The following is a 22,500-nucleotide window of genomic DNA, read 5'->3' on the forward strand; positions in this document are numbered from 1 at the left end:
GAAATCCGAATCCCTGAGGCCGTTTGTACAAACCAGTGTAGTTCTCCACTTCACTCACACGCATTCGTGCACGCTTCAACGCACTCGCTATCAAAATCCAGCACAGTCATGTATTGATCGGTCTCTATCGTTTTTTCTGGCACCACCACCGGCAGACTTTCATCCTGTTCCTGGACACAACAACTGCCAGGAATCTGCTAGACGGAAGCTTACGGTCGATGGCTGCATTGTTGTCTTAGTGGACAGGGGGAAGAGGTGTAGAGGAAAGGGGTTCGGAGGTGGGGAGGGGGGAGGGGGGCGATGCCAGGGAAGGGAACAAAACATAAGGCTTGGTCGATGAGGTTGGCTGAATATCTGGAACTTGAAGACATTCGACGAAACAGACAGACAGACAGGCAGACTGGCAGACGGAGAGTGCGTAGGAAATAAGAAACTCAGCCGTGTTAATCAACATGCTCCGATGTAGAAGGTGAAGACACAGATAAATAACTGAATGAACGAAGGTGTAAATGTATATACTAAAGCAATAATATTGAGAAGAAGAAGAAGAAGAAGAAGAAGAAGAAGAAGAAGAAGAAGAAGAAGAAGAAGAAGAAGAAGAAGAAAGAAGAAGAAAGAAGAAAGAAGAAGAAGAAGAAGAAAGAAGAAGAAGACAGAAGAAAGAAGAAGAAGAAGAAGAAGAAGAAGAAGAAGAAGAAAATATTTTATTTATACGTACACACCTTTCTTTTGACTCTGTCTGTCTCCTCACCCCATTCCCCGCCATTGGATAAGGAGTAAAGGAGTGGGGGCTGGGGGGGGGGGGGGGGGATGCCATGAGGGAGATCGACGGGAAAACAAAAGTTGGGAAAAGATTTAAGAAGATAACGACGAGTCAGTGGAATGTATGATGGCGAAGCCGGGGAAGGGGAAAGGTAGCAGAGGTTAGGCAAGAAAGAGAAAAGAGATCGAAAGAAATGTCTATCACTTGTGACATTTCCGAGCATGGTATAAAAAAAAAAAAATAAATAAAAAAGAGAGAGAGAGAGAGAGAGAGAGAGAGTTACATGGCCGACAAGGAAACATTGTACTTTTTTCCTCTGTGTGTGTGTGTGTTGGTTTTTTTTGTGTGTTTTTTTGTGGTTTTTTTGTTTTGTTTTTGTTGTTGTTGTTTTTTGGGGGAGAGAGTGTGTGTGTGTGTGTGTGGGGGGTGGGGGGGGTTCTTTTTTCATCCGTCGGTCATCATTACCACCATCATCATCCTTTTATGGCTATGTTGACAGACATCAACATCGATTATGAGGGCTCTCTCACACACTCAGAGCTACTGAGGTCGGCCACTGAGCTAAATGTTTTCAGTCAGTCGTCTCCGAACTTAAGAAACCTGACAGCAATGAGAAGAGGACTTGTATACCCAATTTGGCACCGACACCTCACCTCTCGAGACTTTCCTCATTGACTCCTCCTACCCCCTCCCACACCCCCCGTCGCCCCGCCCTCCTCCCCAACCAACCCCATCCTTCGCTATTGCTGGCACCTTAACCGACATGTGGAGTGCTTTGTAATCTTTACGTGTCTTTTTATAGGGGGTGAAGCACTCCATACGTCGTCTAAAGGATTTTGTTGTTGTTGCTTTCATTGGTCAAAAGGCATAATTTTATGGTACTTTTTCATATTTTGAAAGAAATTTAGGCATCATGATGCAACAAGGAAAGAAAGTGCGGTAAGCAGAAAACAAAGAAAGAAGAAACGAAAGAAAGAAATAAAGGAGGGGGGGGGGGAAGAGAAATAGATCACAGAAACAAAATAGTAACCGAGGTCAGTCACTTTGTGGCCAAACTGGACAAGTTCACTGCACACGGTGTCATTTTCAAGAGGCAGTACTTGGCTTCATTTGGTAACTGCTGAACTATTTCTACTCGTCTTTAGACTTCTTCATTAAGATGAGGCAGCAATGTATTAAAAAAAAAAGAAAAGAAAAGGAAAGAACTCGTATTCCTTTCACTGCTTATGCTAACCTCCCACCCCCACCCCCCACGTTACTGTCATGGTTTCTTTGTGATGATAATGGGTCGTCGGCTGACAATCTGAACAGAATAACGTGCATAATTAGGATTTTGATGTCCTCACTAAAGCTCATGGTGGTATTTTCTTCTCTCTCTCTTCTCTCTCTCTCTCTCTTGTATCCATAAAGGCATCAATATACAATGCTAGACAGTGCACATGATTATTATGAATGATTTATGTGTAAACATATCTCTCTCTTTCTTTCTTTCTTTCTCTCTCACGTATGCATATATATATATATATATATATATATATATATATATATATATCATGAATATGTTTCAAACATCTCTCTCTCTCTCTCTCTCTCTCTCTCTCTCTCGTGCACGCGCGTGCGCAATATATGCTTCCAATGTTTAAACGACTCATTTTGGACTTGGGACAACATAAAGAGCCCATCACACAAAAAAACGCCAAAGTTTGTGACAGGATGCCGGTTTTTTGTTGTTGTTGTTGCTTGTTTTTTGTTTTTTTTTAAATAATCGTTGTTGAAGCTCATCTCAGGTGTTAACGTTGATGGCACTGTTCCCCGTTGAGTATATTGCAATAACTCAGTGTACATTCTGTGATCGTGAGTGTCCCTCTCACTCAGCCAGAATTCCCTTTTGATCCCTTCCTTGATCTTGTACTGAAAGACACTGTAGAGTCTAGTACAGCTCCGCTCACGTCATCCTAGCCCCTTCATCCTTGTTGAACACCGTTGCAGTCCTCCATGTAATAATCGAACACGTTGTATTTTCGCTTGAGAAGAAAAGCTCCGTTGGAGAACACAGTGTTGTCACGTTGTAGCGTGCCGTAACTCTCGTGCACGTGACCAAAGAGATGTAGCTTGGGCCTGTTAACACACGACGGCAATACAGAATGCATGCTTTAGTATTACCAGTAACAGAAATTCACGTCTGATGTATGTTACATAATAAAGAATAGAATAGAACAGAATAGGACCAGAACGAGTGTATGATGTGTGTTACCGTGTTTCAAAATCTTAAGGAAAAAAAAAAAGAAGAAGAGAAAAGCACAAATATATACGATAACAATTATGCATATATATGCATTTTGAGTCTTGATACTTCAAAGTAAGTTAGGACAATACAGGAGAGAAAAAAGTTACGGGTTTAAGAGAATCCCAATCCCCTTTCTTTTCTTTTTTTTTCTTTTTTATGAGTATTTTAGTACATAAATCAGGATTTCACTATCTTTATTTCCCCCATGTTCATATGTAATCATAAAGGTGAGGAAAGAAAAAGGAAAGCAGCTTTGTAGACAAAAGCAGACCGACGCTGCTTCACTCTGAATGCCCTGCACAGGTCCATCAATAAAAGCTCGCGACCTTTATTGACAACATTCAGAATGGTAAAGAGGAAAGAAAGGTGTTCCTACTGATTTTCTAAAGCACCTGCAGTGCAGTTTGTATTTCTAAAAATACACCACAGTAAGCAAAAAGTAAAAAAGAAATAAATGAATAAAAAGACAGAAAAAAAAGAAGAAAAAGTTATTTGCCTGGGCGTTTCACAACTGCTTGTGTCTGTCTTGGAGAAGACCGAATTAGAAAATAGAAGCAGTGTTTGTTTCAGAATAAGAGAAGAAAATAAAGAATTTTTCTTTCGTAATTCTGGTATCATTCACCCCTTGACGACTGAATCTTCGTGACATGATGCCATCATGGCATGAATTTTGAAGAGCAATCATTTCACTTTGTGTGTTTGTTAGTGGCGTAATTGTTGATTCTGCTGAACAAAAGTACTGTCATCTCTTGAAGAATAAGTAGAAATTCAGAATTAGAGACTCAAAACCTGACCTGTAATATCCGTTTTATATATCAGTGGAGATGACAACTCTTAACAGACGGGATGTTCGTCAACAGCAGTCAGAGGGTTAAATCTCATTATCCGCCTCGCTCTTTTCTATATCCAGCAGCGAACGAACGTTTATACATCGCTGTGTATAGTGAGAGATGTTTAATGTATGAAGGCCAGGTAAGAAAGAAGATCGTTTAACGAGTGTTATTCCAGAACCACAACGTACCTTTCTTTGGATATAGTTTGGAAAATGTCAGAATGAGTTTTGAGTTTGCGCTAACATTCAGACTGGAAAGTGAAACTGAACATATTTTCGGGTTTTTGTTTCGATCGTTTTTTGTTTTGTTTTGTTTTGTTTTGTTTTGTTTTTGTTTTTTTTAATTTTTCGGGAGGGGGGAGGGGCATATTTGTGATTAATTCACTCGTTCGCTTTGATTGTCTTTTCTTTGTTTTTTGTTGTTGTTTGTTGTTGTTGTTTTTGTTGTTGTTTAGTATCGATTCATTCATTCAAACTATCATATATTTCATCTTTTTGTTTATCCATCCCATTCCTTCACTCCCTTACTCATTCCTTCGCCTACCCGGGGCCCCCACTATCACCTCCTATGGTAATAAACATATACCACTCCCTATACTTATACTCGTATGGCATCCCCTGGAATTATTCTCATACACCACCTCCTATAATCACATTCATATACCACCCCCTATAATCACATTCATATACCACCTACTATGATCATACAGTACTCGTATACCCCCCCCCCAACCCCCCTCCACCAGCCCCCGCCTCTCCTACCCCAACCCCTAGAATTATACTCATATACCAACCCCCTAGAATTGTACTTATATATATACCACCCCCTATAATCATAATCATACTCACTTGACACGAGTGAGCACCGTCTCCCTCAGCACGGGACAGCCCCAGTGCTCACGCCCCGCGTGCACAAAGCCGCACGTTCTGCACGTGCCGGGCGGGAGGCAGGCCGTCTTGAGGCGGAAGAGCGCCGGGCACTTGACGGGTAGCTTCTCCGAGGCCAGGTCGAGGATGCCCAAGGGGGGCATGTGAGTCACCAGCACGTCCGTGTCCTCCGGGATGGCCGCCCAGTGGCGCTTGAGGCGGCGCCAAGGCTCTGTGAAGCCTGTGGCAGTGGTGAGGAACCTGCAGGGTTCAGGACATACCTCGTTATCTCCAATAAGAGATATTTGTTCATTCGTGGTGTATATTACATAAACAACGTAAAAGAACCTACAGAATATAGAATACTATCTCCAATAGAGACATTCATTTGTGGAGTGTTACCTACACAATAGTATGAGAATCACAGTCATTCAATATGAATATATAATTATAAAAGACACACAAAAAAAAAACGTTTAAAATGCTAAGCTGAAGTAAATCTCACATACAATAATCATAACCATAATTATACAAGTACTAAACATAGTAAGGTAACGGTCATGACGCATCATGCTTTTATTAAACAAAAACATGATCAACAGTACTTAAAATCAAAGCCGGGGAATACAATACACACATACTTAAATGCATGATCCCCCCTTGCCCCCCCTCACCCCGCCCCTCTCCCCCACATGACATGAAAAGCTAAGATGCCATCGGTGTTGTTTGTGACAGAGGGAGAGGAGGAATAGTATTATTTCATTTTAGGGCTCGCAATTTTTAGTTGTAGACTGCAAGTAGAGAAGGCAAAGAGGATGTGGGGAAGAGAGGAGGGGAAAGAAGAAGGAGGAGGAGGAGGTACAGAGCACGATGAACTAACTCACTCATCCACCTGACCCCGGCACCCCAACCATGGGCACCAAGCTAACCAACGCAATCAATCAGTTCAACCCACATGCTTTCCACACACGTGGATATTGGAACGTGCGGGTGTGTATATATATATATATGTGTGTGGGGTTGGGGGTGGGGGATATGGGCGTATGTGTGTGTGCTTGTACAAGTAAGTGTTCATCTGTGTGTGTGTGTGTGTGTGTGTGTGTGTGCCGTGGAAGATGCGATACGTAGCCTAGAAATGAGTGTGTGGAGGAGGGGGGTAGAGGAGGTGCAGGGTAATGTGTGGTGTGTGTGTGTGTGTGTTGGGGCTCATGTACATTTATGTGTATTTGACTGTGCTTTCATATCTGTGAAACTGCATGTTTGGTGCATATCTGTTATGCATGTGTGGGTGTATGTGTGAATGTGTGTCTTCATGTTTTACATTTATTTGCTTATTTATCATCATTGTCTTATTTATTTATTTATTTATTATCATTATTATTATTATTACTACAACTGCTACTACTTTTTTATATTATAATTATTATTTATTTATGTATGCTTATCTATTATTTATTCACCTTTTTATTTTCTCAAGGCCTGACTAAGCGCGTTGGGTTACGTTGCTGGTCAGGCATCTGCTTGGCAGATGTGGTGTAGTGTATATGGATTTGTCCGAACGCAGTGACGCCTCCTTGAGCTACTGAAACTGAAACTGAAACTGAACTGAAACCACACACGTACCTGGAAGCTGTGTAAGGGGACCCGTAGATTTTGATGCCTTCGTACTCTGTGGACGAGTCACAAAGATAAACGCAGCTGGGCAGATGGCGTTGAACCTCTTCCATGCTCAGAGCCTGCAGACAAGAATCGTGGTTGCCAGCGACGAAGACTTTCAGCTGATGAGGGAACCTCTCGAAGAATGAGTTGATCTGCAAGAGTGGAGGGGAAAAAAAAAAGGAGAATGCTGTCATTCTCTGCAAATGCAGGAAAGAAAGGGGCAAAGATAGAGGCAGAGAGAGAGAGAGAGTGGGGGGGTGGGGGGTGGGGGGGGGGGGAGTAAGCACAGCAATCAGCAATGACAAAGAGTCAGGTAGACAGAGATCAAAAGAGATAGGTAGACACACAGAGAGAGAGAGAGAGAGAGAGAGAGAGAGAGAGAGAGAGAGAAAGAGAGAGAGACAGATCACTCCTCTCACCTCATGTAGCAAGTCTTCGTGATGCAAAGAACGAACGCAGCAGTTGGCTCTGTATCGGTTGAAGTCCCCAGTGTGAACGAGAATTTCCCCATCCGGAAGGACGACTTCCGGATTTCCGGCGGCGGCGGCGCTGTTACGCAACCGGTCATGTTCCAGGTGTGTGTCCGACGTGTGCACGATTCGGACAGGCTGCTTGGTGGCCTGGGAGATGTCCAGACAGTCGGTCACCCCGTCCGAGGGCACATGTCCGACCGGGATGACAGCATCCGTCATATCCTGTGAAAAGGTGAAAGGGAAGGAGGTAATAGCTAGCTGTATAGTGTATCAGTGCTGGGACTTTTTGTTGTTGCTGTTTTTGTTTTATTTCTTTATTATTTTTGATCATGTCTTGAAAAAAGCGCAAGGGACGGCAGTGCTGGTGGAACACTTGAAAAAAAAAAATTACATCCTTATTAATTGACTGATTGATTGATTTCTGCAACGTTTACAGTAAACGAAAGTTATTTGGGACTGCAGGTGCAAGGGGTCGGGTGGATTATGATTACAGGTGGAGTTTTAGATATCTATTTATTTATCTATCTCTATATCTATTCATTTCTGCAATGTTTACGGTAAATGAAATCATAAGGGACTGCAGTTGGGCAGGATCATGATCGCTGGGGTTATAAAAGTGTTCAATATAATTATGTGGAAAAGCGGCCTAGCGGCCTGCTACGAAGCGATCGAGGCCGGGTTCTGGTTCGATTCCTGGCATAAAGATACCTGTGCTTTTCTCCGACACTGGACATAGTTTTGTCAGTGATGGTTTGGGGGGCCGAGTCAAGTCGTAGTGTTTCGGGATAGACGATTCAACCGAAATCCAGTGTGCACAGCATTATACATTGTCAGTAGCACCGACATGAAATGGAAAACTACTGCAGCGACAGAGATGTTCCTGGGAAAGAAATGTGATAAAGAGTAATAATATACGAAACACTGTATCACAGATGTTTCACTACACCACATCTGTTGAGCAGATGCCTGACCAGCAGCATAACCCAACGCGCTTAGTCAGGCCTTGAGTGCATGCTTACATATTTGTGTACCTATGAAAGGGGATTTCATTTTACGTAATTTCGCCAGAGGACAACACTCTCGTTGCCATGGGTTCTTTTTCAGTGCGCCAAGTGCGTGCTGCACACGGGACCTCGGTTTATCGTCTCATCCGAAAGACTAGACGCTCAGTTTGATTTTCCAGTCAAACTTAGGAGAAAGGGCGAGAGCGGGAATCGAACCCACACCCTCACGGACTCTCTGTATTGGCAGCTGAGCGTCTTAACCATTCTGCCACCTTCCTCCTCAGAACGGTACGTAACAAAAGAGTAGAGAGGAGTGCAGTACATTACATTATAGTGCATTACAGTACAGCCGGCACAGCACACTACCAGTACAGCACAATAAAACATCATACTACAGAACATCACAACACCAAGAACTACAACATGATACCATGGCCGCAGTACAAAACACCACACACTACAACATACAGTTTCAGTTTCAGTAGCTCAAGGTGGCGTCACTGCGTTCGGACAAATCCATATACGCTACACCACATCTGCCAAGCAGATGCCTGACCAGCAGCGTAACCCAACGCGCTTTGTCAGGCCTTGAGAAAAAAAAAATTAAATAAAATAAAAAATACAACATTCAATGCACTGAAACGCACGGCAGACCGGGCGTGTGACATAAGGAAATAAAGCATTTTACAAAATCGATCAGCAAGCCACGACGGTCACAAAGCGGCATTCCATTGGAAACTGATATAATTACACCGTGAGTCATTCGCTTGGCCAGATAAACGACCCAGCGGCCACTGACGCCCCCAAAGAACAGATCTCTCCGTCTTTGTCTGTCTGTCCGGCTGTCTGTCTCTCGCTCGCTAGCTTGCTTTTCTGTTTGCACACGCGCGAACGTGTGCGTATCAGTGCCGATGTGTGCGTACGTGCGTGTGCTCTCCGGCGCGCGCATGTGTGTGCGTGCACGCGTGAGCGCGGCGCACTGACGCGTGTTATGTGTGCGCGCGTATATACATTTCACAGCATGCTACTGAAAATGATCAACCCTCAGTGCCATCTGTAGTCACGTCAATTTCTCAAAGGCACGTTTGCTGACAACGGCACAGACGACGATATTTCAAATGTCGGTTACTATTTCAAGTTCAGTGTGTCACTAGTTCAGTGATCCCCGAAGTATTACAATGTGTGACAAATAGGCTACTTTTCATACAAGCAGTCCATAATACACCATAGTCCATCATCTATATAGATAGACAGATCGATAGATAGATAGGGTATGTCAGTGTGTGTGTGTGTGTGTGTGTGTGTGTGTGTGTGTGTGTGTGTGTGTGTGTGTGTGTGTGTGTGTGTGCTTCCCGAACAAGCAATCCATGCATGATAAACCGAACTTTTACAACGCTTATTGCTTACCTGATATAGTCCTGACCAGCTCGATGTACTTTTACGCCTCCGACTGTTTGTTCTTCCCATTTCACGGACACACACTGACTCAAAACGTCCTGCCGTTAAAAAGCTAATTCTGCTGACACCCTAGATCACGAACTTCGTGCAGTGCAGTGAGCTGCTCAGTCGAGAAGTCTCTTTCAGTGATATATAAAAGCTTTATAATGTAAACAACTTCTTACGAACAGCCAATCTTAAGGGGCTGCAGTTGAAATCTCCTGTTTTCTCCAAAAAGATCGAGGATGCAAAATGAAACGAGCCAGTGAAATTAACTCAGGCTAGGCCCTCATCTAAACACACACACAACCTTATTTATAAACGAAACCAGAACATCCGTTTTCACAACGCGACCTCGTTTCTCTGACGTAGTCAACACTCAATCCCACCCTGGTTTGAATTCCCACTTCTATATCTCAGGCGCCTGGACTCGATCTTGCTTTGTAGCGAAGGTAAACTGGGAAACCCTTCAAAACTGTGTCGAGCCACATGAAAATCGGTTGCTGCTGCTGCTGCTGCTTCTGCTGCGCGTGTGCCGAGATCCAAGCTAGAATACAGATGCCAGACACAGAACCACGCGATTTTTGTGGCATGTGGCAACCGAAATGTTATTTTTAGAAAAAGATGTCATCGAAGTGAAAGCGAGGCTCTGACGTCGCGGTGTTTACAAATGTAGGTTAAATTTGGCAGGTGACCTGCTGCACCCAGGAAAAGCGTGGCACACACGATTAAAAATTTTGTAGAACTTGCATCTGCGGTCTGTGTGTGTGTGTGTGTGTGTGTGTGTGTGTGTGATGACTGGTCAGACAGACACACACACACACACACACACACACACACTCTCTCTCTCTCTCTCTCTCTCTCTCTCTCTCTCTCTCTCTCTCTCTCTCACACACACACACACACACACAGAGTAAGGATGGAGGGAGAGCAGTGCGTTCAACTACAATAACAATTAATAGCAACAATAACATCAACAACACCAACAATGACGACTGATAATGATGATCATGATGCTGTTGCTACTACTACAACTACTACTACTGCTGCTAATAATAATAATAATAATAATAATAATAATAATAATAATAATCATAATAATAATAATAATAATAATGATAATAAAATGATGAAGAAGAAGAGATGAAGAAGAAACAATCTCATACAACTCCGGGGCACACCACGCACTGGCATTTACATCAAGAATTGTTTATTGTAAATAGATGAACAAAAAAAAAAAGGCCTTTCTGATCAGATTTTTTTTTTTCATAACCTCTCCTGCACACATGCACACATAGGCCAGTCATGCAATTCAGAACATGTTATATAATTCAAACCATTACTTTTATAAGTGAACTTATATTTTCCTAGGGAAAAAAAAAGGTATTTCTAAAGTAATACAGAACAACGGGTGGTATTTATTGTATGTTTGCAAGTGCAATTGTTCGATTCATTTACAACAACAACAACAACAAAAAAAAAAAAAAATCTTTCCTTACCAACAGTTCATGTCTTTCAGTCTAAAACATCTCTGCATCTCGCGCGATTCAGTTCATACAACAATGCTGTCTTGTTTTCTGTGTTGGCGCATTTCAAATTGTGAATCAGTTACACATCATTCCTCATGCGAATCATTGAACAACCTATTCAATCGCGTAGCATCATTTAATCAGAGGCTTTTCTTTATATCCAAAACATTCCTCAAAACATCACTCAATTATCAATTCACACAAATATCTGCTATTTCAGATAATTATATATCCGATCACATTTTCCGACAAACGTAAAATTGGATGTTCATGGCAGGACTCTCATCATTCTCATCACCGTAAGAAAGAAAGAAAGAGAGAGAGAGAGAGGGGAGACAGAGAGAGAATGAGAATGAGAATTTTATTCAGTGAGGCCAAAGTCCCATTTGAAGGGGTTGTGAACTCAGTATAATAAGTACACCATATTTTGCAACAAAAACAAATCGCAAAATATAAATATATGCAAATTTTATCTCCCATATACACACACACACTCACGTTATGAGGAAATTGCAAAAAACAACAACAAAAAACAACAACAAAAAACAAACAAACAAAAAAACACAACCCCCCCCCCCAAACACACACACACACACACACACACACACACACACTGTATATATGCACACATTTATATAAGTATGCACCTAAACTCGCGTACCTGTACACAGGAACCCATATACACTAATTAATGTTACACACACACACACACACTGAGGGAGGGAGAGAGGGAGAGAGGTCAGCGAATGAGAGTGAATGTGTCTGAATGACAGAATGACCATTATATGGCGCGCGCGCGCGCACACACACACACACACACACACACACACACACACACACACGGTTTGATTTTGATATTGGTGGTTCAAATATCTGTCTGTTTCAACCCCTTGAGTGCTGTTCTTTGTTTTCTTTGGCTTGGTTTTGATTTCGGTTCAAAATATCTGGCTGTGTGCTTTGTTTGTTTTAACCCCTTGATTGCTAGCCCTCGGTGAAATGAAACCAGCGTGATGCGAACTTGAAGTGCAAGACACAGACTACTTCTTGTGTGGTTTCAAGATGTGTGGTGTAGCAGATGTTGGCGAACAAAAGCAATGCAATCACAAGGGGAAATAACATCCACATATAATAATTAAAAAAAAAAAAGGTGACCATCCTGACACGTCACCTCAATCCTCACTAAGCCAACAGGCCCTTTCTGATGGATACACTCGTCAGCAGGAGTCAACCTGGGGTTAATGCGCTTAATTGTTTGTTCGAAAACCCATCTTCAAGAGCCGAAAGTACGCAGATCATGCACTGGTCAACCTACAAGGAATCTACAAAGTACAAGATAGGAACGTAGAGAACGGCAAACAGAAACAAGATACCCATCACAATCAAGAAAACAACTGAGCACGCAGAGTCAATCTTCTTTTGAAGGCGACCACAGGAAAAGGATGGCTGGTCGCTTTGTCTTCGGCTTCGCACCGTGTCCGGAAAGCGACCACCAATGTCTCCGTTCATGAGATCGCGTAATTCCGCCTCCGTAAGAAGAAGAGTCTTAGTGAGATGCCCACTTCTGTTCGTCGTCAAGTTCTTCAGCGTGCGGGGAGGCATGGCCAGGTAACGCACATCATAGACCAGGTCCCCAGCCGTCGCCCTCAGCGTTTCCCAACCAGGAGCAGGGTCCCCACAATTGGCGCATGCGCGGCGAGCCCACGTGACCACGGCGTTATGTATCACAATCTCGGGAACGGTGGTGAGATCGTCGGAGGCGATCAAGCGGTGCATGCATTCCCGGCAAAGCTCGGACAGGGCCGGGCCGTTTCTGAGCACTCTTGCTGCGCTGTGTTTGAGGATGCTGAGGCACTCCTCGTAGTGGTGAGTGTAGTTGAGGTGGTGGGCCATCTCCAGAACGGCGCACAGGTGCTTACTTCTGTGGCGGCGGGGGTGGCGGTGGAGGAGGAAGTGGAAGCAGGCATCCACGACCGGGAGTACCTGGTACATGTCTGCCACTCTCAGAGCCTGCTCCACGTTCTGCTCCGTCAGCTCCGTGTCCTCGCCTCGTGAGCATCTGGTTAGACAGAGAGAGAGAGAGAGAGAGAGAGAGAGAGAGAGAGAGAGAGAGAGAGAGAGAGAGAGAGAGAGGGATTAAACAGTGATTGGCATCACATTTTCTTTAATTTTTACATTTCAGTCGTGTTGTTTTTTTTCTTTGTCTCGTGAGCATCTGGTGTAAAAAATATAAAAAATCACAGTTTCAGTTTCAAATAGGTACCAAGGCGTGTGAACAGATCCATTGTAGTTGATGTTATACCCCATGGGGGTGGGGGGGGTGGGGGTGGGGGGGGGGGAGAGAAAAGCAGCTATGTACAATGATCCCTATACAACCCATCCTTCAAACGTAAGACCTGACCATCCCATCCCCTGTTATACACCATCTACATCCACATAGTATAATGCACTTAGAACAGAACTCAAGGATATATCAGAGAGAAAGGGGGTTGGGGTTGGGCCGGTGGAAGTTGAACAGGCAGATAGACTGACAGAGATAGATGGCCTATAGGGAGCGTACGTGACTTTGCTGAAACTGAAAAAAAAAAAAAAAAAAAAAAGTCTCTCAACCCTCAGAACTGCGTGGTCACACGTGTTTGTGCACTTGTCATTGAACTCACTCTATCTCCCTCTGTTTCTTCTGTTTCTGTCTCTGTCTTTGTCTCACAAACACATAAACAAATGCATGCATGCAAGCACTGACGCACGCGCACACACTTGCACACATACACTCGCACACACACACACACACACACACGCACACACGCGCGTGCGCACAAGCACACACACACACACACACACACACACACACAGCACAGGTGTGCTCGAATTGTGTGATAATAAGTGAGCTGACACTTTTGATCCGTGTGACTGAGACGACTTTGTCTGCCTCACTTGCAGGCGACAGACTCTCTGCTCTGTTGCGCAATATTTTCAAGAGTAAGTCATGTTGATCAGTTTTCATTACACACACACACACTCTCTCTCTCTCTCTCTCTCTCACACACACACACACACACACACACACACACACACAGCGCAGGTGCTCAGCCGGAACTGTGTGATAATTATTAGTGAGCTGACAGATGAATCTGACCTGGCCTGCCTGACGTATAGTTGTGACTGACTGACTCTCCGCTCTGTTGTTTTTACGAACAAAATCATTGCACGATGCTTTAAGATCAATCCATGGTCATCAGTTGCCATTCGAGGCACATTCCACACCTGACAATCATACATGCAAACGGTTGAGATCAACACACACACACACACGCGCGCGCACGCACGCACGCACGCACATACACACACACACACATACACACTCGCACGCGCGCGCGCGCTGAGTCATGCATGAAAACACACATACACACACGCACGCACACACTCGCACACACGCGCAAACCGGCTGCCTGCCACATACGATGACGGATGCATGCATCTTGAATGGTCGCACCACCTCCTCCCCGCAAGTCCGTTTCTGTCTTTCCATATAACCCCTCCCCCCCATCCCCCACCACTCATCCCCGAAACCCACATCCATCCAACCTTCCGCACCTGACACGCGTCCACACATGACGTCAGTACAAAAATGACGCCACAAAACGGAAATTCCATCCTACCTTAGAATCTGAGAAAATGCGTTCGCATCGACAGTATCGGGAATTTCCACTTCGTGCGTCGAGTCACCGTTACCGCACTCTGACCTTCGTCTCCAACGATCAGCGAACATGGCACGGAACACAGGGGAGACAGCCGCGAGCTGTGTGTCTCTTCCTGTCATGTCTGGTTGTTTCCCTTGCCCAAAGAGAAAGCACACCTCCTGTCCTTCCTTCGAAGATTCGCATGATGGATGTTCTGTGTCTGGAAGCTGGTGATTTTTCAGAGGGTTTGAATTATCCTGCTTCCTGTTTGTGTTATCTGAGTCTTTTTCTTTTGCTGTTACACCAAAGTCTTTTGTGTGAAAGGTTTGACTTGACACACCATCGCTTTCTCGGTCTGTCTGAAGCAACGGAAACGACGCGGGTTTAGGCAGGGGAGTGCCTGGATCAGCATCTTCATCTGCATCCGGAATTTGAATTGAAGTTTGAGATGAAAGGACGTCGTTGCGAATGTCCAGCTGGTCAGTTTCTCTCTCGTCCTCCCCATTTTTCAGCAAAGGTATGCACACGTCAGAACTGACCTCGGTCACCGTGCTGGGAGGATTATTTTCAGTGTCGTCACCATTCTCGTTAATATCGACTGCATGGTGTTGCTGTCGAATGGTGACCAGCGGGGTTGAAGGTGTGTCTATGGGGGGGTCTCTGGTTCCAGTTTGGGTGGGTGGTGTACTCAGGTTAATCATTGTTCATTCCACAGTTTCGGTCTGCCGTAGGCATGTGTCCACTGTCACCGATCAGTCACGGGCGAGCTGGCACTGTGCTTTGCTGGTCACTATGTTGCAGTAACAGATGTGCCTGGAATGAGAACAGATGGAATTTATTAGCGGAACAGATGGAATTTATTCATCAGCCTGATATGCTCCGCCTAGAATTACAGATAGTAATCATACACGGACACACGTGCGGACGCATATATGCACACATAGACACATGCACATGCACGCACATCGGTACTGAGGTATATTCGCATGCACAACACACGTGAGACGACGTGCACGCACGCACACACACACACACACACACACACACACACACACACACACACACACACAAATTGACCCTGTATTCACCGGTGATCTCCCGTCAGTATCTTTCTTTTCTGGTTTTACAATCATGTATAAAGTATCCTTTGCCGCTTCACTGTTGTACGTATATCGATGGACATGTGCAGCGTACGGGACTACACTACTATCATCATCATCATCATCATCATCATTATCATCATCATTGTTATTGTTGTCGTCGTCATTATCATTGTCATCATCATTATCATCATCATCATCATCATCATCATTATCATCATCATTATTATTGTTGTCGTCGTCATTATCATCATCATCATCATCATCATTATCATCATCATATTATTGTTGTCGTCGTCATTATCATTGTCATCATCATCATCATAATTACCATCACCATGACCTCTACCACATCGTCATAGTCATCATAATGATTACCATTATTATCAATTATTCTAGTAGTAGTGGTGGTGGTAATAGTAGTTATCGTGGTAGCAGCAACAGAAGTAGTAGCAGCAGTCGTCGTCGTCATAGTAGTAGTAGTAGCAGTAGCAGTAGTAGTAGTAGTCTGCATCAATAATCAGGGAGCGGCGTAATTTTGGGACTCGTCGGATCCCGGAAAAGCTGCAGATGGAACTCAATGTGAGTAGACGCGAGTTGACGGGCGCAATAGCCGAGTGGTTAAAGCGTTGGACTTTCAATCTGAGGGTCCCGGGTTCGAATCACGGTGACGGCGCCTGGTGGGTAAAGGGTGGAGATTTCTACGATCTCCCAGGTCAACATAAATTATGTGCAGACCTGCCAGTGCCTGAACCCCCTTCGTGTGTATACGCAAGCAGAAGATCAAACACGCACGTTAAAGATCCTGTAATCCATGTCAGCGTTCGGTGGGTTATGGAAACAAGAACATACCCAGCATGCACACCCCCCGAAAGCGGAGTATGGCTGCCTACATGGCGGGTTAAAAACGGTCATACACGCAAAAGCCCACTCGCGTATAATACGAGTGAACGTGGGAGTTGCAGCCCAAGAATGGGGGGGGGGGGGGGGGAAAAAGAAGACACGAGTTTACCGCTGTGACGTGTTCTGGTATACGGACTGACTCAATATAGGTCACAATACCTGTCTCGTGAAATCTGTCTGTCAGGCTGACTGTCTGCCTCTTGATTTTTTTTCTCTCTCACTTTCTCACACCTCTCTCCTTTTGGTCTCCCACTCCTCGAGTCTTGTGTTCGAGATATTCCTCTCTGCGTATCTCGCTTCGTGACTGTCTGTCTGTCTGTCTGTCTGTCTGTCTGAGTGTCTGTCTGTCTCTGCCTCTGTCTCTCTCTCTAGACTGATACGTACACACACCAACATAACCAGCAAGCCAGTGAGCAAGCGAGCGAGGCAGGCATGCAGACAGACTGACAAGCAGGCAGACAGACACACAGACATACAGACAAACACTTTAGTAAATAGGTATATTTCTGATCAAACTTACATTCCTTATTAAACTATGACGATCGAGCAGTTTGGTGGTTGCAATATGAAAACAACAACAACAACAAAAACACCTGTGACGAATAGATTGCCATGCAAGCATACATTTAAAATATTTCAAACCAAAACACTGAACAGCTACTGAGTTATAAACAGTTAAATGAATAGTTATGTTGAAATCTCAGTGACACCAACGGACACTGGTGCACGTGACTGAGGTGCAAAGAAAAAGAATGGCAGTGGGTTTTTCTGGTGATATTTTTAGCTTGCCGTCAGCATGATGATCATGCCTGTATTCATCCTTCATAGTTTCTCAGTGTTTTGCCCTCGGCATTTCTGTCTCTCTCCCTCCTCACTCTCTCTTTCTGTGTGTGTGTGTGTGTGTGTGTGTGTGTGTGTGTGTGTGTGTGTGTGTGTCTATGTGTGTGTGTGTGTGTGTGTGTGAAAGAGAGAGAGAGAGAGAGAGAGAGACAGAGAGACAGAGAGAGAGAGTTGCTAATCTATTTTACGTGTTTTCAGAAAGAGTGATACCAGAGGATAAAATGGACAATGGAAAAAAAAGAAAGAAAGAAAGAAGAAGAAGAAGGGGAGCGTGGGCGTGTTGGAAGTTGAAAATTGGGTGATGATATAACGAGCAGCATTGGGGGAAAGTGACCTGAATGTATATGCTGTCAGTGTGTGAGTGTTCGTGGGTGCGTGCGAGAGGCAATCGACAAAAAAAAAAAACTTCGACAACAACAACAACTACAAAGCAGCAACAACAACACAACTGACAACAACAACAAACTGAAACACACTTACAAAATGACGTACAGTACTTAACCTTTCCGAGAAATCAGTGACAATTTCCAAACCCACACACTTACAAAATGACATGACAGTACTTACCCTTTCCGAGAAATGACAATCTCCAAACCCACACACTTACAAAATGACATGACAGTACTTACCCTTTCCGAGAAATGACAATCTCCAAACCCACACACTTACAAAATGACATGACAGTACTTACCCTTTCCGAGAAATGACAATCTCCAAACCCACACACTTACAAAATGACATACAGTACTTACCCTTTCCGAGAAATGACAATCTTCAAAACCGCCCACGGCCACTTCGCACTGCCGTAAACACAGAATCAACCATGCACACAACTCCGAACCACTGAGATAGGACAAACCAAACAACACTGACAAAATCACTGACGTGCACAGAAAACATTCAGTTTGTGTCAGAATGCACTGGAGCAAAACATCCACCAGCTCACTGCACGCTCTTCTCTTTCAGTGAACTGTCTTGTCACTTCATATAAGATTCTCTCTCCACTCGCACGAATTATTACGTCGACACGTCATGAGACAACTTGGCAGGTCCTGTTGTTGTTTGTTTGTCAGCCAACTCAGTGAACACTCAGCTGTGAACTGAAAGTCCGTGCAACTGCAAGCGAAGTAAACATGTGTCCTAGTATGTTTTCAAACAACTTGTTGTGTCGTTTGGCCCTCTGCCAATTTATGAAGCAGCTGAGACGCTCTCACTGGCACTTGACAATGAGAGCCACGAGTTTCAGGGAAAGAGTTAATCGAGTCAGTGCGGAAGTTTTTATTTTTTATTATTTTTTTCTCTTTCCTCGGAACTCTATAAAGTATTGGTCAAAGGGCTGTCAGGTTGTACACTGTAGTACGGAAGTGTGCACAAAAACACAGACGCCGGAGACTAAAAATAATCATGGTCGCTGCCGCGAGACTGCACGTGCACACGAAGTGACACACGCACACAAACCATGCACGCCGCGTGCACGCACACACGCAGGCACTCACACACACACACACACACTCGCACACACACACACAATGTCATACTGGCTGACACACACACGCAAGGACGCACGTACGCAAGCACTCGTGATTTTCCATTCACACTGACGGTGATTTTCCACCTTGTTGCCTAGAGTGTATGCTTAAAATAAAGCATGGGGTTTTCCCGATTAACAAAACCACATTCCGTTTTCTTTCTCCCAGCGTTTATGAGAGAGAGAGAGAGAGAGAGAGAGAGAGAGAGAGAGAGAGAGAGAACTGAATTGAACTGAATTAAATTGAAATGAACAGACTATATTTACGAGGGTAATAGAATAAGATATCATTATAACAACGCATCATGCACATTATAAATCACCGACACATGAATAACAATGATAATCTAACATTTACAACACGGTGGGGGTCGGGGGGGGGGGGGGGGGGAGTGCAAGACGTGAAGAGAAATGATCAAGCAATAAAATGAGTTGCGAGAGAGAGAGAGAGAGAGAGAGAGAGAGAGAGAGAGAGAGAGAAGGTGGGGGCGCGTACACAAATAAGAAAATAAATATTTGGGCAAATATTGCGTACTTCCTTGTCAACTCAACCCAGTCAGTTCTAGGAAAGGTTTTGAGAACCAGTACAGTTCCAAGCACTTCGCTTCTGGTAAACAACACAAAACAACAAACAACAAACAAACAAAAAAACAACAACACTGACAACAGGAAACTGAAAGTACGTGAAAAATGAATACAATAGATAAAGCCCAACGATATATACCTATATTCTCTGGCAAAACAACAACAACAACAACAAAAACTGCAATCAATCACTTCGTTCGCTTCCTGTCTGACAGAGACTGACATATAAGTGCACCACTCTCTGCTGTAGAATGAAAGAAGAAAAAAAAAAAAAAAAAAAAAAAAAAAGCTCCTCCCTGCAGTGTTTTTTGGTGCAGCCGGTGTCTTTCGCGTCACGGCATTCCAGTGACTCTCGCATCACACTCAAAGTGTAAAAGCTCAACAGGTGTTGATAAACCACATAATGATAACACACCAGTAACACCATCGGTCTTCATCAGTCCAAGCTCTCTGCACCAAAACACTTTCAACGTCACAAGCATGCGCAATCATTATTGATAGTCACAGGCACATGACATGACACTACACTCGCCCCCCACCCCCCCCCCACCCCCTCCACCCCTCCCTCCTCGTCCCCCCCGCCCACCCCCTTCCCCTCCCCCACCCCATCCCCCTCATCCCACCTTTCGTGACTCTCAGTTTCCCCCAACTCCGCACTCCATTCTGCATTTTCTTTGATCAGCTATCATGTTACTTCGTCTGAACATACCCAGATTCAAATCAAGAGACCCTTTTTTTTTCTTCTTTTTTTTTTAATACGTCCCCAGAGACAGAGACAGAGACAGAGAGACATAGACAAAGACAGAGAGACGAGACAGTGATATATACCTATATTCTCTGGCTAAAAACAACAACAACAAAAACTGCAATCAATCACTTCGTTCGCTTCCTGTCTGACAGAGACTGAAATATAAGTGCACCACTCTCTGCTGTAGAATGGGAAAAAAAAAAAAAAAAAAAAAAGCTCCTCCCTGCAGTGTTTTTTGTGCAGCCATGACACTACACTCGCCCCCCACCCCCCCTACCCCCCGCCCGCCCCCCCCCCCCCCCCGTCCCCCAACCCCCCCCCCCTTCCCCACCCCACCCCATCCCCCTCATCCCACCTTTCGTGACTCTCAGTCTCCCCCCCCCCCCCACTCCCCACTCCATTCCGCATTTTCTTTGATCAGCTAGCGGGTTACTTCGTCTGAACATACCCAGATTCAAATCAAGAGACCCCCCCCGCCCCCTTTTTTTTTTAAATTTTTAATACGTCCCCAGTTACTGCTTTCTCTGGTGCTATCCTAATTCGCCTGTACCTGATTTTATCATTTTCCATTACTCTTCCATTTACTCACAATTGTATGTCAGTTTTGCTTCGACATTAATGGACAGTTGCATTGCATGCATGACCGAGTGTTTGCATTTGCTTTTTTCAAATTGCTCTAATGTCTTCTATGTCAGTCTGCCTGTCTGTCTGTCGCTGTCTCTCTCTGTCTCTGTCTCTGTCTCTGTCTCACACACACACACACACACACACACACACACACACAATCTCACCCACTCCCTGGTCATCACTTACTACAATTGAACAGTAAAGAAGAAGTAAAACATGAAACCGCTTGACGCACAGACAAACGTACTTTCTTTGATTTACGAAAATGCGTACATTGTCAGATAAATAGGTGATTAGGTACATACACAAATGTACGAAAAAAAAAAGAATTTAATAAAAATACATAATTAAGTAAACAATTATTCTTCACCTGTCATCAATATCATAGGCAAGCATACATAGCTTACTCCTTTGTTTTTAGACTTCGTTTCTTTGTTCCCTTTTATTTTTTGCGTAACCAGATGAGCTCTGAAATCAAATTGTTTTCTTATAATGCATCCTCGTTCAAAAATTAATATGGTCTTCAGACAAAAGCGATATATATATATATATATATTTTTTTATGATAGAAAGCCAGTCAGTAGCATATCATTCATAACAAAAATTGTAATGATAATGCCTAAGGTAGTCAGTAGTCAAATCGGTTCATACAAAGCACACGTCAGTTAGTGAAAGCTTTCTAAGGTCAACATTGGTTTCTGTCAGAATTTTTCAGTGCTCTGTGCAACACCAAAACTCCTGGACAGTCATAGAAAAAAAACGTTCAATGAACTCTGGACTTTTTTTTGTCAAGCTCAATACCGAACTTTCCTAGCTAAAAATTGCAGGCGGGTGTGTGTGTGTGTGTGTGTGTGTGTGTGTGGGACGGGGGGGTGCAGGGGGGGGGGGGGGGCAGGGGGTGGGGGCTGTCGGTACCGCCAGTCACTGGAACCCCCACAACCAGCGTGCTTTTTGTGTTATGCGGTATTCTCTCTCTGTGTGTGTTTGTGCATGTATGGGAGTGAGTGTGGTGAGTGACTGAGTGAGCGCGTGTGTGTTCGTGTGTGTGTGTGTTCGCGTGTGTGTGTGTGTGTGTGTGTGTGTGTGTGTGTGTGTGTGTGTGTGTGTGTGTGTGCGCGCGCGCATGCAGAATGAATAAAGCACCTGCAAAATTTTACTGTCATATTCACGAAACCAGGGGCAGCGACATAGACCATAAGAAATTAACCACAACATTACTTGAGACGTACCCCGGTTTGTGTGGCATCTCTCTCTCTCTGTATGTGTGTGTGTGTGTGTGTGTGCGTGCGGATGCTCGCAATGATGTTTATTTTGCTTTATTTTATGATCTTCTTCCGTCTTTCTTTCTCTTAGTTTTTTTTTCTTCTAAAACGCTTGGTATAGATCCAGTAGTGAAGCGCAAGTTTACGGCGATAGATCAACGTGTTTATCACATTATTGCACTTGAAGGAACAGTGACTGTTTGGGTGTTTTATATAATTATATGGAAGCAAGGTTTTCTTTCCTTCGCTTTTGCTGTTGAAATTTAAATGCACACTGCAACAACCATGCGCATTTTTAATACATATATCATTTTGTTAATTTATTCATCTATTTATTTATTATAGTTATCATTATATGTTATGATTGCTGCAGTTCAGA

General features: G+C 44.0%; 2 protein-coding genes across 3 annotated transcripts in view; both read right to left on the bottom strand.

The window, feature by feature from the left end:
• Window positions 1–9,903, bottom strand: part of LOC143300659 (UPF0046 protein K07C11.7-like) — a 10,318-nt gene extending 415 nt beyond the window's left edge. Inside the window, exons 1-5 of the mRNA XM_076614527.1 lie at window positions 9,293–9,903; window positions 6,828–7,103; window positions 6,373–6,560; window positions 4,732–5,010; window positions 1–2,881 (exon numbers count right to left, since the gene is read on the bottom strand). The exon at window positions 1–2,881 is cut by the window's left edge and continues 415 nt beyond it. Of these exons, the coding sequence (XP_076470642.1) occupies window positions 2,728–2,881; window positions 4,732–5,010; window positions 6,373–6,560; window positions 6,828–7,103; window positions 9,293–9,352 (957 nt within the window). The 5' untranslated portion in view covers window positions 9,353–9,903 and the 3' untranslated portion in view covers window positions 1–2,727. The remainder of the gene's footprint in view (window positions 2,882–4,731; window positions 5,011–6,372; window positions 6,561–6,827; window positions 7,104–9,292) is intronic.
• A 1,550-nt stretch (window positions 9,904–11,453) lies between these two features.
• On the bottom strand, window positions 11,454–18,861 carry LOC143291007 (uncharacterized). Of its 2 annotated transcripts, none has more exons than XM_076600598.1 (3): window positions 18,124–18,861; window positions 14,508–15,341; window positions 11,454–12,907 (listed from the first exon to the last, which is right to left on the bottom strand). In XM_076600598.1, the coding sequence occupies exons 2-3, from the start codon at window positions 15,227–15,229 to the stop codon at window positions 12,160–12,162; spliced, it is 1,470 nt and encodes a 489-aa protein (XP_076456713.1). In that variant the 5' UTR covers window positions 15,230–15,341; window positions 18,124–18,861; the 3' UTR covers window positions 11,454–12,159. The 2 variants fall into 2 exon arrangements, with proteins under 2 accessions (XP_076456713.1, XP_076456719.1); XM_076600604.1 differs by lacking the exon at window positions 18,124–18,861 and adding an exon at window positions 17,939–17,958.
• Between the last annotated feature and the right edge of the window lie 3,639 nt (window positions 18,862–22,500).

Source organism: Babylonia areolata, chromosome 1 (assembly GCF_041734735.1).
Source record: "Babylonia areolata isolate BAREFJ2019XMU chromosome 1, ASM4173473v1, whole genome shotgun sequence".
Taxonomy (NCBI): domain Eukaryota; kingdom Metazoa; phylum Mollusca; class Gastropoda; order Neogastropoda; family Buccinidae; genus Babylonia; species Babylonia areolata.